This window comes from Micromesistius poutassou, assembly GCF_964030765.1.
Source record: "Micromesistius poutassou genome assembly, chromosome: 7".
Lineage (NCBI taxonomy): Eukaryota > Metazoa > Chordata > Actinopteri > Gadiformes > Gadidae > Micromesistius > Micromesistius poutassou.
In genome coordinates, this window is record NC_140277.1 from 4834247 (window position 1) to 4849996 (window position 15750).

Here is a 15750-nt window from a genome sequence, read left to right on the forward strand (position 1 = left end):
ATATAGCGTCCGTCTCTTTCAGTTGGAGGAAGGAGCCCACGGAGAAACCACATATTTTCCTCCAAACTACATCCTTAAAATTGTTTTAATATAGCTAAATAACTGTTATTTTATTATCTTGGCACTACCTATATGCAGTTATTTAAACTTTTTGGAACAGCGCAGGATGTTGCCAACATTGATATGTGCGCCTACTGAGCGATGCGTCACGGAAGACGCGGTGAGGCCCGGTGCGTATTCTGTCCGCAGCATCCAGAATGAAGACGATAACACACCAGATGATTTCAATACACAGCTTGGTCGACATCGCACCAGTCAAAGTGGATGGAAGGCGAAACCCTGCATTAAAAAGCCTCTTCGCTCCAAATCATCAGGACCACGCGGGCCCATGGGAAAACGCAGAGTGAAAGCCAACGACAGAGAGCGCAATCGTATGCACAACCTGAACTCTGCCCTGGACGACCTAAGGAGCATCCTACCAATGTTGCCCAACGACGCGAAGCTTACCAAGATTGAAACCTTGCGCTTCGCTCACAACTACATCTGGGCACTGACAGAGACTTTGAGGATGGCCGATCATCACCAACAGCCGGGACAACACGCCCCACGTCATTTTCAGCAAGAGGCTTGCTGGCCGTCAGCAGCAGGTATTTACATGATGGACCATTTGGAGAGCCCAACAAGTGCGCACTCCAGTGCGTGGGACTCCGTGTCTTCCACGCCGACGTGTCAGGGGAGCCCCGTTGATGTGCGGCTGGATTTGAACCGAGGAATCTGCTCGTCTGCAGTCAACAAAGGGCAAAACCCCAACATGTCCTTCTTACCTTTTATTTTTCAATCAACGACTATTGACGTTTAATTGTGCAACATTTTTGCACTTAATTCATGCAAACACTTCATTAGCTGACGATTATCTTTTAAAGACAGTTGCCAGATTATGATTTATTTGTTGAATGGATTTTAGAGATTTAGGATTAGTAAACTGTTCAATAAGATAAGTTATCTCTAAACAATATTGCACTTATTGACAACGTTCCACCCATCCGGTGAGAAACTTTGGCAAAAGACGCTAACCAAATCAAATAGAAGAGTTCAGAAAAACATTTATTTGGCAGTGATATTTTAAAATAAAAACTGTTCACTCTGCAATTGATGAGAAAATACAGAATTATGTGGAGTGAGAAATCAACATTCACAACTAAAACAAAAACATTCACCTAATTGTAATTCATACAGTAAAATTGTATTGAACTAGACTCCAGGCTTTGGGGCAACACAAAGATTTCATGTAGATTACAAATAACGTTACTATTTTACAGTATTCATCAGTCCTTTATGAGACACCAAAGCGAATGTGCAAATCAACATTTTTTTAACCTGTTTAACAGCGAGTGTTGAGAGGGGGAGAAAAGACTGTTTTATAGTCTCCGAAACCTAGCATGGGTTCCATTTATTGGGATCATCTAATGGTATCCTAGTTGTGCAGTCCGTCGCTATGGAGATGGGGGGGCGGGGGGAGGGGGTTCTACTTGGGGAACACAGTGACCACATCATAGCCCTCTGGTGGGGTGACCCGCTCGCGAGCATGCTTCTCGCAGTAAATCTGGTCTTCCACAAAGAAATGTCCCTTCTGCTTGAGGTTGACCTGGCAGTCTGTGCAGGTGTAGCACTCCGGGTGGCGGAACTTATCCCGCAGCTTCACCACCAGGCCCCTGCAGTGGTGGAGGGAGAAGTGTACACTCAGGGGCAGTCCTGCAACGGCTCTGCATGTAGTCACTCAAGACCAAATCAAAAACATTTGAAAAGTTTGACTTTGGGATGCTGAATGAAAGAGGAGCAGAAGGACATTCTAGCGGTGGTCTGAGCTTGGCTGTTTAACTGATGATAACCCGTTTGTATTATACATTTATGTACGAGTGCTTAGACTTTTTTCAATGTCCTTCCTTTAATAGGCAAACCCATACAACATATGTCTTGTGGTGGCGCAGTCGAGAATGTTTCGGAAATAAATGACCTCTCACAGTCTCCGTCTCTGTGTGACTGATCGTGTGACACAGGAGTCCTCAAAGTCGAAGACTGCCTTCAGCAAGACTCTCCAACCACCTGCCCGTCTTGTCTGAAACACTTCCTCCTCTGTTCAGTAACACTAACTGGCCACAAGGTAGAGACAGAGTCCCCACAACACACCCCCCCCCCTCTCTCTCTCCCTATTGCGTCACAGTATTTCATCACCGGCCCACTTCCAGGTGCATCAAGACTCAGCAGGATTCATGGCAGATATCTAGGGCTGGAATGTAGGTCAGGTTGCACCACAGGGCCCTCTCTTACTGGCTAAGACATTTAATTACGCTGCACTCACACGCTGTACGCCGCTATGCTTGTAAAAGAAAAAAAGAAAAAGGCTATTAAAACAAGCCTAAAATAAAACAGATCTCCTTGTTGCCCATAAATAGCGAATTTGGGTCAATCATGTGGTACTTACACAATCCCAGAGCCACATTTGTCACAGATGGGCAACTTGTCTGCATTTCCCAGCGATGCCCCGATCTTCGTCGTCGGCGGTCGCACACTCCTGAACCCTGATGGTTTTTCACCATCACCTAGACACACACACACACACACACACACACACACACACACACACACACACACACACACACACACACACACACACACACACACACACACACACACACACACACACACACACACACACACACACACACACACTTTATTAGCTGCATCATGAGAATCGGGCGATTAGTATGCAAGTCAGTAGCGTCAGTGGACGTCTCTTAATCAACGGCGAGTAGGAATTTAAATCTCATGTTGCATTATAGCTTTTGCTGATGGGGGGAAAACGTGCGACGCCCTGTGCTTGTGCCAGGAGTGGTCCGGGATCAGTGTCCTCATTACATTATGATGGGATGTGGATGGAGGGGGTGGGGTGGGGGGCAGTAGGTGAATCTGGAGGGAGCTGGGCCGCGGCCGTGGTACCTGTCTCCAGGATCTCCTGGAGGACCTTGAAGGAGGCCGACTGGCGCGGGGGCTCATCAGCCTCCTGGTTCTCCTGTAGCATCTTGTACACCTCTGAGTTGGCCAAGACCTGCGGTGGGCTACACGGCAGACTCTCCTGGGGTCTACAGGCCATGGGGCCGGGGAAGGGGTACGGTTGAAGAGAGAACGAGTAATGAATAAGAAATAAATGATACATAATGAAGAAAAAATATAGGAAATGTGTCTTAAGTAAAATGTTGGACGTTATACTAGATATTTTTCTTGTACATTTTACCGTACATTATATTATTGTTTGGAAAAAGATTTATTCCAACATTGTTGTGACCTGAAACACCTTGAACAGTTCTCTGTGAGAGCGGTGCTATGAACTACCTCTACAGCCCCACGAAGGGATTGTAGGGAAGCATGGAGCGACACACACGCACATATACACACAGACCCTCACCCCATCCGCCCCCCTGGAGACTGTACCTGGATGGGTGTAGTTTGTTTTAAACAGGAAACGACAAGGTCGACTCACACACTGCAGGGCTCCACAGCATCAGTGATGGTTTTGACCTCGTCCACGGTCGAGTTGAAGTCCTTGATGTTCTGGGAGGAGTAGAGGCCGGCGGGGTTGTTGTACTGGCTCTTCACGACCTTGGACCCGCACGCCGCGAACGGCAGGGCGCTGCGGTTGTGGGCCGAGCCAATGGCCTTGACTTCCTGTCGTCGCGTAGGAAAATGGCAGAAAGGAAAAGGAAAAGGAAAAATAGGAAAATAATAAATGAAAATTGTTGTTTTAATCCACTCAACAGTTGGTTGAGATTTGTGGATACACAGTGAGAAACACGCAGCCACTAGCCATTCGCTTAAGTACTAACTGTTGACCTATGCTTGCGGTTAGGAATAGTCAATGCAAAAATTTATTGGCATCAATGATTTGGCATCATCCAAAGTTCACATAACCAGAGTGCTTTAAAAGATGATGAATGACAAGCCAGACCAATAGAACTAAACAAAAAATTATGTAACCTAATTTCCATGATGTTATTAAATTCATATCAAAAATAGCCCTCTTTCACAGAGCATGTGAAGGCTTCAAACGGTTCTCTAGAATTGGAAACAAACGTAATGTCGGACTACAGATTCTATTCCTGAAATGAAAATGACCAACTACAGTTCTTCAAACGTACACAAGACACAAAATCCTCAGACATGCACTGCATGAAAACATGAGCACATAAAAAATACCATTGAGGTTAGCTCATGCTTAACAGAGGAAAAACAAGGAAAAGCCTTTGAATATTTCTCCCATGCTTTAGGCATCAGACGATACAGTTTCAGGACTACAGGCCTTTTTGATGTAGAGCTACTAATCTAAGCAAACTGATCAAAAATGTATTACACTAGTTGAACCTGTGGCCAATCTCATGATATTCGTCAGCGGCAGCAGTGTTTAGACCCCTTTTCTGTTATGAACAAAAACATTATTTTGTTGGAGGGGCTTTTTTTCTGAGGCAGAAAAATCCTTGAATGCGTAGCAAACACAGGATTTTAGGTTTTTCTTTAAAACGTTTATCTGAATATGTTTAGCAATGTAATTTCAAGTTGAAAGCATGATGTTTTCCCTTAGTCTTTAATCCAGCCAGTTATTAGTAATGATGGTCCTAAATGGTCCTTCCTGTAACAACCTTGCTGTAAAACAAATTTACAGTAGTATGCAAAACAGTGCGTTATTATTATGTTTATTGTAAAAAGAGAAAATGGCTATATCTTAACAGAGAACTGCACTTGCATGGTGGGATAAAGTGACCTACCTCTCTCAGTTGAAAGAGTTTGACAAAGATCAACTTCACTTCATTGTTATATTATCCATCATAGAGTATCTATTGTCTCCGGTCATACTTTAGTATCTATTGTCTCTGGTCATATTTTAACTCTCTAAGCTAATTTGCTTTACAAGATGAATCACCTGTTCTTCCTAGTTCCCTCATGTCTGATTGGGTGGACATGACAAACTGTAGTCACATATCTATACCTTCAACGGACAACACCTTAACTCTAGCACTCAACAACAGTGCAAGATGACATAGTGTGGATAGTTTGTGTGCCCTGCTATTTGTATGTTCCTCCAGCTAGTGCTGTGATGTATTGATGACTGAAAAAGGGTCTGTTCACACCGACACATGGAGAAGTGAAAAGTGCACAAAGCACGTTTGAAACAAGTGAGCGAAAGCAGACAACTTCATGGGTGAAATGTGAAAGCAGTGGTCACCAGGACTTGCGCGTGCACAAAAATGTACACACACACACACACACACACACACACTCACACCACACAGTTTCCTACATGAATGCACACTTCATGTCCTCATTCTTTCCACTTAGCGGGGCAGGAACTGAGTCTGGCGTCAGCGCTTGGATGATAAACTAGCGTCTCCTAGGATACCTCCTGTTGGCGAGGTAAACAATGACTTCATAGTTGGCACTGGGCACCAGGGCTTGAGGCCTCGCGACCTCGCCCCCGCACGCACACGCACACACACACACACACACACACACACACACACACACACACACACACACACACACACACACACACACACACACACACACACCTTTATTGTTAGAAAGTTACGGAATGTGTTGAGCTGTACAATAACTGGCTAACGGTTGCATTTTCACAATATAATTAATTAGAAATTTGAAAACTGAGGATCTGTAACTTCCAACGGTTGAAGCACTAACAGATTGAATATTGAGACAGCACACACATACACACAAATACCGCCACACACACACGCACACAGTCATGGACCCACACAAACTCATACGGACACAAACATGAAGACACAAAGATAAAACGATTCTCACACACACACACACACACACACACACACACACACACACACACACACACACACACACACACACACACACACACACACACACACACACACACACACACACACACACACACACACACACACACACACACACACAAGCACAAGCACAAACCTGTGGTTCTGAGGCAAGATTCATCTTGTATGGATTTGCTTTCCCTTCTTCAGAGGAAAGCGGAGACCACAATTTGGTTTCTGACCTGAAACAGAGGTTAGGGTTGAGACACAGAGGGTTTCAACAAAGAAAAGCTAAAAAAGAAAAAAGGCTGGACCATCGTCTTGGAATGTACTTAGACTAACCACTAACATAGTCTGCATATGAGATCAGCTAATATGTTCTTGAAAGCTACTTTTTGGATTTCCTGTTTTATCCCAAGCTGAATGAACCATCATTCATACACCCGTGTACAACATGATAATATGTTTTTAGGAGCACCTGTAAACACGTTAACCCAGATAATACAAACCATACTTCTCTTCTAAAAAATGAATAGCTTCCAACTGCCCACCCAGACGCTACTGTACTCGATTAAAAAGCAGTTTTCTGCACACAAATACAACTATGTCAAAAGCTGGTTGGGCTGGAATGCTCCCTCCCTCCCTCCCTCCACAGCTGTACCATGGCTGAGTCCGCTCTGGTTACTCGTATTGTGTCTTTGGCCCAAGGCTGTGCCAATCAGACTCAAAAAGAGCCGGTACGTAAGCATCCGACATACCGGTCCACAGACAGCGCCATCTCATCCACGCAGCCCTTGATCTTATTCTGGGCTTGCAAATGTGTCATGTGTTGTGTGGCCTCCCCGTCAATCGCCAGGATCATATCGCCGATGCACAGATCGGCCTGTGCTGCTTTACTACCAGGTGTGACCTATGGCACAAACACACAGACATACAGAAATAGCCACGGCCTTTATTGTCATAGGACGGTGAGTGAAGGGCTAAGGTTGTTCCTAACTGAACAAGGAAGTCTTTCAGCTTGAACGCCACTTGGCACAGTGGCACTTAATCAACCAGGGTTATTTACACTAAACACAGGGAGGAGGCGTTTTACTGCATGAGGAAGCGAGGAGGGAGGAAAAGGTGAGAGCTGAAGGGTGTGTAGAAGTCAGGGGCACATGCTGGGACACGCCTCTGAAAACTTCAGATTCTTGATCATATCAGGAAGGCTAAAGGGGTCTCTGGTGGTAGGGGAAAGGCCGATTTGTTGGGCCATGGGTGGAGCAGAATGAAATGACCACTGCGGTATTATATAGGCCTTCTAAAAAAAAAAAAAAAAGGTAGCAACCACAAAGACAGTGAAAACAGAAGTATTTCTGCTTAAGCAACAAACACAAAAGTCACATTTCAACAGTGTAGTGGCAAAAAGTGTTAAAAGATAGTGTTAATGCAACTCTTCGCAGCCTTTTCATCCTAAATGCCATGGGATGACGGTTTGGACTGAGTTTAGGTAGTACAAGTATAACTTTAACTGTTGTCTCCCCATAATATACCTAAAGTTATATTTTGAAACACGACTTCTTCGTTACAGCAAAGTAACCATCAATCTATTGTTTTATCGCATCTTCTTTTTAACAAAGACAATGGGATAACGTTAAGATCGCCTTGGACGGCCCGCTATTGTCTCAGTTTATAACAAAGTTACACACTCCTGCATAAAACACGTACCCTCGAAATAGTCAGCGGTTGCTCGAAGTCCTTCCCTCCGACCAGACGGAACCCCCAAGGTCCAGGACCTTCCATTACCACTCGGATCGGCATGTTGAGAAAGGATTCGGAGGTTCGTCAATGTGAAATTCCCAGCTCACTTCCTCACAGACTGAGTGACATGTGCTGCTACACTAAACAGTAGGCGAAAGTTTTCAGTCGGGGCTTGCTGCCCTGCTCTGATGCTCAAGGGGAGGGGCGAGTCTGGTGAAGTTTGACAAATAGTTTTTTGAAGTTTCCACGCTGATAAGAGTGAGCGCCAATGTTTGCTTAGGAGTGTAGAGATCTACCAGTACGTCACCACGTCCAGGCGGCCTGACCATGTATGGTAGAAGCAGATCCCAGGACGTGGAATGTGCCGAACCTCCCATTCCTGCCAGCACAGGGCAGCGGGAATGGAATGAGAAACGCACAAAAAGGGTTGCCCATCATTTACCGTAATAGCCCCTCAACTGAGTCAACTCTATACCGAATAACAGTTCATCCTATCGTAGGTCTCATTAGTCTAAACATATTTAATCTATCTATCTATTTGAACCTGGAATTAGTTTATTTTTTGCTTGATTAATTAATTAACCATCAGAATCAATTTAGGTTTAGGGTTAGAACTTTTATTTGTAGCCTTGCCATTGCTTTACTACCATATGAGACACATATCTAGGAACGTGAATATTAGCTTTGTAATCACATTACATAATCCATAAGTTATTCATTCTAACTTGCTAAATGATAGTTTGTATACTACTCAAATAAGTTAAATAGTTTGACTTTAATGCTTTTGTAAAAGGCAAATGTATTTAAACTACATTTTTATGCCCAACCCAAATGACCATGAAATGATAAGAGTAATAATTTATTATATTTAACCAGGAAGCCTATATGACCTATTATTAGATATATAATTAAACATTTTCTTCATAACAATTACTAGACAGAACAAATTAAATCCAGACTCTTTACTGGAGAACAACACAGAGGATATCCAAGAAATTTTGTATGGTTTATTAAATATTGCATAACATTGAAACCACAGCAATGTATAGTAATATATTTATTTTAATGTAATCAATGAAACAACACTGCAAATTGAAGCAAACGAACCCAACCAGCTGTGTGTTTAGGCAAACAAGGAAATCCATTCTTATGTCTATTTATCATTAACTTGAAGCATTGTGTCACACTTGCACAGTATAATGACATGTTGTTTTATTTTTTTTAGTAATGTCTCCCTATCACATAAACTAGGATAATGGATCAAAACAATGTTATCATCGTCATAAGTCGTGGATACATTTCAATCATAGTCGAAAAACGTTGAACTGAATGAAACTGAGGCACAACTTTGTTAACATAAGGCAATGCAGTCTTCACAAATGGCAATGCAGTGTTCATTTGCATCATACTTCTGTGCTCAACAATGCGTCACTATGTGCTTTATCCATCATCCTTAAGGTAAAAAAAAAACTTGTACAACCAACAGCGAACTCAAACTGAATTTCCCATCTCTTCACATCACATCTTTTTTTTTTACATATTTACAATCTTTATTTTGCCATGCCACTCAATATTTTGAATGTTCATTCAAAGTGAAAGATCTGATATATATATTTTTTACATATTGTGTGTGTGTGTGTACACTGCCAGACATTCATATATTCATACATTCATACATCCTACAATATGACACCCTTTTAGATCGAATGGTCTGGAGAGCTACGACAAAACAAGTTGCCTGCTGCCGTATATTTAAGTCAAACGCCATCGTGTGCTGTGAGATAGAGCAAGCCTGCTTCCTTTTAAATAGTGCTCGGTTAGGAAATGGACAAAAAGCCATCGGAACAGTCATTGGCATGATGGGAGAAGGCCTAAACACACAGGACTCCCACACTATTAGCACATTGTTAGAACACCATTAAACCTGCAATCACGCAGGAATGAAACATGTCCTAATCTGCCATGGAAACAAACTATAAAACAACCCAAATAAATCAAACGTCTGCCTTGTGGTGTAACACGCTATACCTTCTGCTCACAGTGATGTCACACGGGTTAGCCTGTAAATGTATGTGTTTATCGGAGTAGGAAGACATTTCTCTTGATGAGTGAGTGACGATGGTGATTAAAGTTAGCACTGATCTCTACGAAAACAAAGACACTTCAAGACTGGAGGGATGGCCACCGCCTCTGCCTTGATGTACTAATTGTGTTTAATTTAAAGTCGATCAAATAGTAGCCACGCACAGCGTCAAAGCATATTCCTACGAGGTCTATGTTTATCATCACTGCACAACTGTAGCGTACATATTCAAATAGAATAAATAAAAGCATATGATTCACACACATCTACTGTGTGTTAAACAACATTTTCCATTTTTATTTTTCTTAATTGCAAATCTTAATTTCTCTATTAAATCATAATTATATTGATTGGAGACATGCTGTAGTCTGGCTGTTTGTATGTATTTCTTTTATACAAAGGCTTGAATAATACATACAGGTTAGCACTAGTCTTTCACAAACAGACCCTGTATCTTTTCTCGTGATAAAATGCATCTAGTCTGAGGCTCAACATAGAAAGGAAGTACAAAACACAGGACCATAGAGACACTGTCAGAGTTTCAAAGTCCAAAGTATGCTAAACCAGTCAAAAAACCCTTTCTTCCGCTGTGGCACTGGCAAGACATGTGTGTACACTTAACAAGTTAAACCCAGCCAGGAGACATCGTCTACTGTGGAGGACACGTCACAGTACATGATATTGATCCGATTGATTACAAGGATTGCGATTGAAAATAGTGAAATAATATGCACAGTAGTCGGTATTATTGTTGTAAGAGGATCTATTTGGATGTGTGGTACCTGTTATGGGACCTGATAATGCTGTTTTATGCCCTGTATTCACAATGGAAAAAAAAATATATATGATGGTTTTATATGCAGAAAATATGTAATTGTCTTTTGAGTCATTCTAGGACCAAACAAATGTAAATTATACCAGACAAATGTAAATGATATAAAAGACATGCTCGCTACCAAAACTCCCATACAAATATTGGGGGGTTTGCTGTTAAGTTAATAATAAACATTATTAACTGTCCTCAACACAGTCCAACAGGGCAGCTGATTTTGTTTGAAAATGTTACACACTGGCAGTCGAGACAAAGGATTCTAACGATTGTGTGACAAGACAACTATGAAATACTATGTGAATTGACTTTCACAAGTAGCCACAATATAAATCAAGTATCTGAACCAACGCAGGGCAGTCTGTGTTGCCCATGTTACAGAAAGGAGGTGATTGTAGGAGTGGAACACACTTCTGTCCACATAGACACAACATTATGTCTACACAACTATGTCTTATGCCGTAACAAGTGCATCTGAAGCCCATTAACATCGGCAGCCCAGTAGGTTTGTACTGACCTCTGAGGAACGCAAACCACCTAATTGTGTAACTTTAAACCGATGTTGTCTGTTCAGCTGTAGCTCATGGAAAACGAGCCCACCAGAGCCTTTGTTAAAGAGCCCAGAGGTACTCATTGCTCACAAACACCTTCTACTGGACAGCCTCCGAACACCTCAGTGCAGGTGTCCATGCCCTGAAGGTGTAACAGGGACAGTTCTGCAGTAAGGACATTCCAATATAGATTTAAATAATTGGTATGAAGCTTAAGTTGTTAAAGTCCCTCTATATTCAGCTATGAGCTGATTGGGGTTAACTGTGTTAGTGTCATGACACGACACAAGATTATTCTGCTGTTTCGTTGTGTGGGCGGAGAATGTGAGGGTGGGTTTGCTCCAAATTACCAAACAGGAAGTGAGATATCACCACGCCTGTCCTGCGGTTGCACTAGAGCCAGGATAGCCTCTCTGCCACGCCTCTCTGCCATTCGCTACCTTGCAGGATAACCCCACGTGACCTCTATTTATAGGAAGGAGAGGAAGGAAAAATAGGCGGCAGACAGCTGAAAAGAGGTGTTTTACTAATATAGACAATAGGCATGTCAATCCTTCATACCTTAAATCTTCATTTCGAAGTTAGTTGAATGTTTCACCATGTTGTGTGTTACTTGCACATAGCCACAAAGATACTGAGAAAAAAACAACTTAAGATCCAAGGCAATACTGAAATGGTAATGGAAGCATTTGGACGATTGTTTTTCAAAATAAGCCAAAAAGAATTATATTGATAGTAAAAAAAGATTACTTGAGGGTCGTCTCTTTCACTCTATTCTGTATTTTCCCACGATAACGCTAGTTTAAAAATATTGTGGAAGCCATTACGTTCGCTCAAAGTGAACAGAAATTTCTGGTATGTTGGACTCTGTCCAAGTATGTGCCTCGTCATAAATTATAGATGTTTAGTGTATGTATAGTGCGTCTGTCTAAAAACGCAGACAGCTATCAGGTTTTCATTGAAAAGCATTCCTACCGGATCAACTGTCATTTAAATAACCAGATATATAACTTGTGCCACACACTGCTAATTATTCGCCAACACCTCTGTCCCTGAAAGGTAGCTTATGACAGACGGCTCCATTCCTACATCACACAAACACTTTTTTTTAACTATCCCCTGAGCCTCAGGAGACAAGCCACGCTCCTACATCCATTCACTGCCTCGTCACCGTTCCTTAACTGAGGTGCGACGCAATCGCTAGGAGATCATATATTACTCTGAAAAACAAGGCCTAGACCCTTTGTACTGCAAATCGATAGTGACTTTGTCAAACAACACTGTCACACGGCGTGTGCATTGCCCTGAAGGCGTACACACCACACACACACTTGAGGTTTGGGCAGTGAGCCAACCACCGCAGTCTCTGTCTCTCATCCTCCCCCCCTCATCCTCGTGCATTAGATTCTCTAGAACATTCCTCAGACCAAACTGAACACTTCCCAAGGCCTATGGATTCACCCCTGGCTGAGTGACTATTCTAAACCAACAGTCATGCGAGATAGTACTGACTTCCTACGTTTGACAAGGCGACCATAGTGTTACAGCCTGATTACAAAATAACGTTTTGAAGTTTACAATTTGACCTCCTTCACGTAATTCCCCGGGAAGGTTCCAAACTGTTTTGTCCTCTTGGACGTACCTGTAGAGAGGAGAGAAGAAAAAATTGTGATATTAAAACCTAACTCTACTCTTCTAACGCTGTTGATTCACTGTGCCTCATTGGCTATATCTTAAGCCAATCAGAGTGCTTTTTACATTCCATAATCAATGTCTGCCTTAAGTCATCTATTTAACTTATTTTTTTGATCACTAAATACGGTGGTTTAAGGTTTAAGGTGAACCTTAAAATATGACTCTGGCCATTCTGCTATGAGGGTAACAATTTGTATTATGTCAACAGCCAACATTGAAGCAACAACTCTCTCTCTGCGACTTATTTTTTTTCGATCCATACTTCTACAATCCACCCTCTGCCTTCATCCTATAGCAACAATGTACGGGGGATGCCCTGCGAGCACGTACCGACAAACCAGCCGTCGTCACACTTCTCCATGACGCTGACGAGGTCTCCCTCCTTCAGCTCCAGCTCGTCCTCGTTCTGTGGCACGTACGTGTACAATGCCTGGAAACTGCCGGCAGGATGGAGCGGGGAAGCGGGGGGGGGTCAGTTACAAGACGTGAAACATTTCCTTTGCGACATGAAGGAGTGTGTTTTACATTAGGGACAGAGGAAAACAAGATGGAGGGAGGGTCGTACACGACGACAATGTGCCGCTTCATGTCCCCGTCGGCTGATTTTTTAAGCGATGGCGTGTCGTAACACTTGAATAGAGAGCTGTGTCACCACACGTCGCTCCCAATTTTCCAGAAAGGGACAAAGTAAATTGCATAATTCAATCATCTTTTAAAATTCCTGAGAACTGCTTGAACATTATTGCGTAACGCAATGAGTTGACGTGCCAGGAAAACTGAATGGATGATGAACGACTGAATGGATTTAATTTGGCATCAGTAGTCTGTGTCAAGGCAGTTTTGTTCCGCCTATGCATGTGTGCCCGACTTTCTCTGTGACTATTAGTCATATGTACTGTGTGTCTGTGTGTGCATGTGTATGTGTGTGCATGTGTGTGCATATGCGTGCGTGTGCGTGCGTATGCGCAAGTGTGTGTGTGTGTGTGTGTGTGTGTTTGTGTGTGCATGTGTGTGAGCATGCGTGTCTATGTACTTTATATATGCATGTGCGGTGCGTGCGTCTGCGTGCGTGTGTTTGCGTGTCCATGCGTCCGGGTCCAGTGTGACGGCTCCATACTCACATTCCACAGCTCAGACGGCCTGGCTCCGGACTGCTGCTGTGGGAGTGGGGTTGCTGCGAAATGATGAGAGACTGTTTACTGGGGTGGGGGGGCAGTCTGCCGACAGAGTCATGGGGGTGGGACAGGTTGCTGCAGTACCTGACCGAGGTCTCGGCTATATTCATGATCTCGTTACACACCGCCTCCTAGTGGCAGGAGGTGGTAGTGGTGTTGGTGGTGGTGGGTGGGTTTTGGGGTGGGTGGGTGGGTGGTTGCGTGGGGGGGGGAGGTTTAGAAATGTGAGACAGCAAGTCGCCCACGTGGGGCCACATGAGACAGAGGGGGGGGGGTCAGGGAGATGGGGGAGGTGTGTGCAGGGGGCAGCAGGGGGGGGGTGGGCGGGGTGAGGTGAGAGGGGTGAAGAGTTAGACGAGGCAGGCGATACAGGAAGTCGATCCAGGAGTTAAGTGGAGAGGCAGGGAAAGGAAGTGGTCCGTAAGAGGCCGGGCGGAGCGGCACAGATGGTGGTTGGGTGGAGGAGCCCGGGGGCAGGAGCCGCGAGGCAGCAGAACGCCAGAGTGAGTGCATATAGGATGTACAGAAAACATGAAATATTAGTTGACAGATGAGGAAACCCTGGCATGCAGTTTGCAGTATTAAGACACAAAGGTCGAGGTTACGAAATCAAGGAGATTACACGTCTTATCATTTGAGATAAAGGAGACAGAAGGAAGAGACTGAGTTTGATGAAGTTTGATGTGTTACATGGATTGGTAAGGTTGATGCGGTTACAGAGTTAAGTAATGTCATGATATGTTTACTGTCGAGGTGTTTATCTCCATGACAAATTCTATACATCAGGCCGGGTTTGTACATCTCCCAATCGCTTGCAGGGCTCCATTACGTCAGGGGTATCAGGATCATTATGGGGTATTTAACACGCTACCACTAAATATCACGATGTGCTTATGTGCTTATTAATTCAAATAAACATTCTCAACAGTCCAACTGAAAATTTAAAGTATGGTATCGGAATAAAACATGTTTTCCTTTCCCACTGAAGTTCCATTCCTCATATTTGATCAATTGAAATGCATAGCTTCTCATCGTCATTAATTTTGACTATAAAACGGGGCATCATAAAAACACAATGTCTTCCTTTCATGAGATACAATACCGTTCAAGGAAGATAATATTGAATTATTGCCCAGCGCAATCAGGGGTTAGCATCTTACCGCAAACGAGTTAGCGTTGTTGTTATCCTGGATGTCAAACAACATGACAGGGCTCCTGGAGGTCCTCCCGTGGTAGTCCATCTCACTCTTCAGTGGCTGGAAGGGACAGAGAGAAGGACACACAGGTCACCAACAGTTCTTCCTGTTAGAAATGTACAGACCTCGAACAGAATATAACAAGCGTCCACACGTTGCAGGTCGGCACCACACCGGCTGTTGGAAAAGATGCAAAAATTTGACATATTTGTCGTAAAATTCTTATGTTTGTCATGCGTTAGGGAAAACAGGTTTGTGAAAACCCCTTTTCACACCTCGAGACGTGAGTTCCTGGAAACGTCAAAAAACGTGCAAGGACTTCATACAAACAAAATCACCCAAGTGCAAAAAACAGTGGCAAACATCGTTCAAACTGCCTGTTGCTTACAGCAAACCGGGTAATATGTCTTTCGACAAGTTAGTGGTGCACACACAACGTCATGCTCCTAAAATAATCCCATCAATGGAGAGAATATTGCTCGCAACAACCAGTTAAGTCAACTCTGTGTCAAGTCCACTTCATCCTAAGCCTTTTGTGAGGTGGGGGTTGCTGCACACAACTGCATCTGAGGGGAACCCAAACGTGACACAAAAAACCAAACACCCGCCGTCGCACCGAT

At 43.5% G+C, this 15750-nt stretch overlaps 2 protein-coding genes across 3 annotated transcripts in view; both read right to left on the minus strand.

The window, feature by feature from the left end:
• Positions 1-1086: 1086 nt before the first annotated feature.
• On the minus strand, positions 1087-7793 carry pdlim1 (PDZ and LIM domain 1 (elfin)). Its single transcript, XM_084470995.1, has 7 exons — positions 7569-7793; positions 6620-6771; positions 6019-6103; positions 3539-3723; positions 2998-3140; positions 2483-2600; positions 1087-1712 (listed from the first exon to the last, which is right to left on the minus strand). The coding sequence occupies exons 1-7, from the start codon at positions 7659-7661 to the stop codon at positions 1526-1528; spliced, it is 963 nt and encodes a 320-aa protein (XP_084327121.1). The 5' UTR covers positions 7662-7793; the 3' UTR covers positions 1087-1525.
• Positions 7794-8612: 819 nt separating this feature from the next.
• Positions 8613-15750, minus strand: part of LOC311350898 (sorbin and SH3 domain-containing protein 1-like) — a 35225-nt gene continuing 28087 nt past the window's right edge. The window contains exons 22-25 of one of the 2 annotated variants that reach the window (XM_084470991.1): positions 15095-15190; positions 13881-13933; positions 13090-13196; positions 8613-12706 (exon numbers count right to left, since the gene is read on the minus strand). In XM_084470991.1, coding sequence (XP_084327117.1) covers positions 12639-12706; positions 13090-13196; positions 13881-13933; positions 15095-15190 — 324 coding nt within the window. In that variant the 3' untranslated portion in view covers positions 8613-12638. Of the gene's footprint in view, positions 12707-13089; positions 13197-13880; positions 14066-15094; positions 15191-15750 lie in introns of both variants that reach the window. The other variant, XM_084470990.1, reaches the window with a different exon arrangement.

What these genes read in the sequence shown, in the direction of transcription:
- pdlim1 (XM_084470995.1), bottom strand. Translation starts at nt 7,661, where the DNA reads ATGCCGATCCGAGTGGTAATGGAAGGTCCTGGACCTTGGGGGTTCCGT. An exon ending in AACCGCTGACTATTTCGAGG is followed by an intron (nt 6,772 to 7,568) that starts GTACGTGTTTTA and finishes TTTGTGCCATAG; the next exon opens with GTCACACCTGGTAGTAAAGC. An exon ending in AAATGTGGCTCTGGGATTGT is followed by an intron (nt 1,713 to 2,482) that starts GTAAGTACCACA and finishes CCACCACTGCAG; the next exon opens with GGGCCTGGTGGTGAAGCTGC.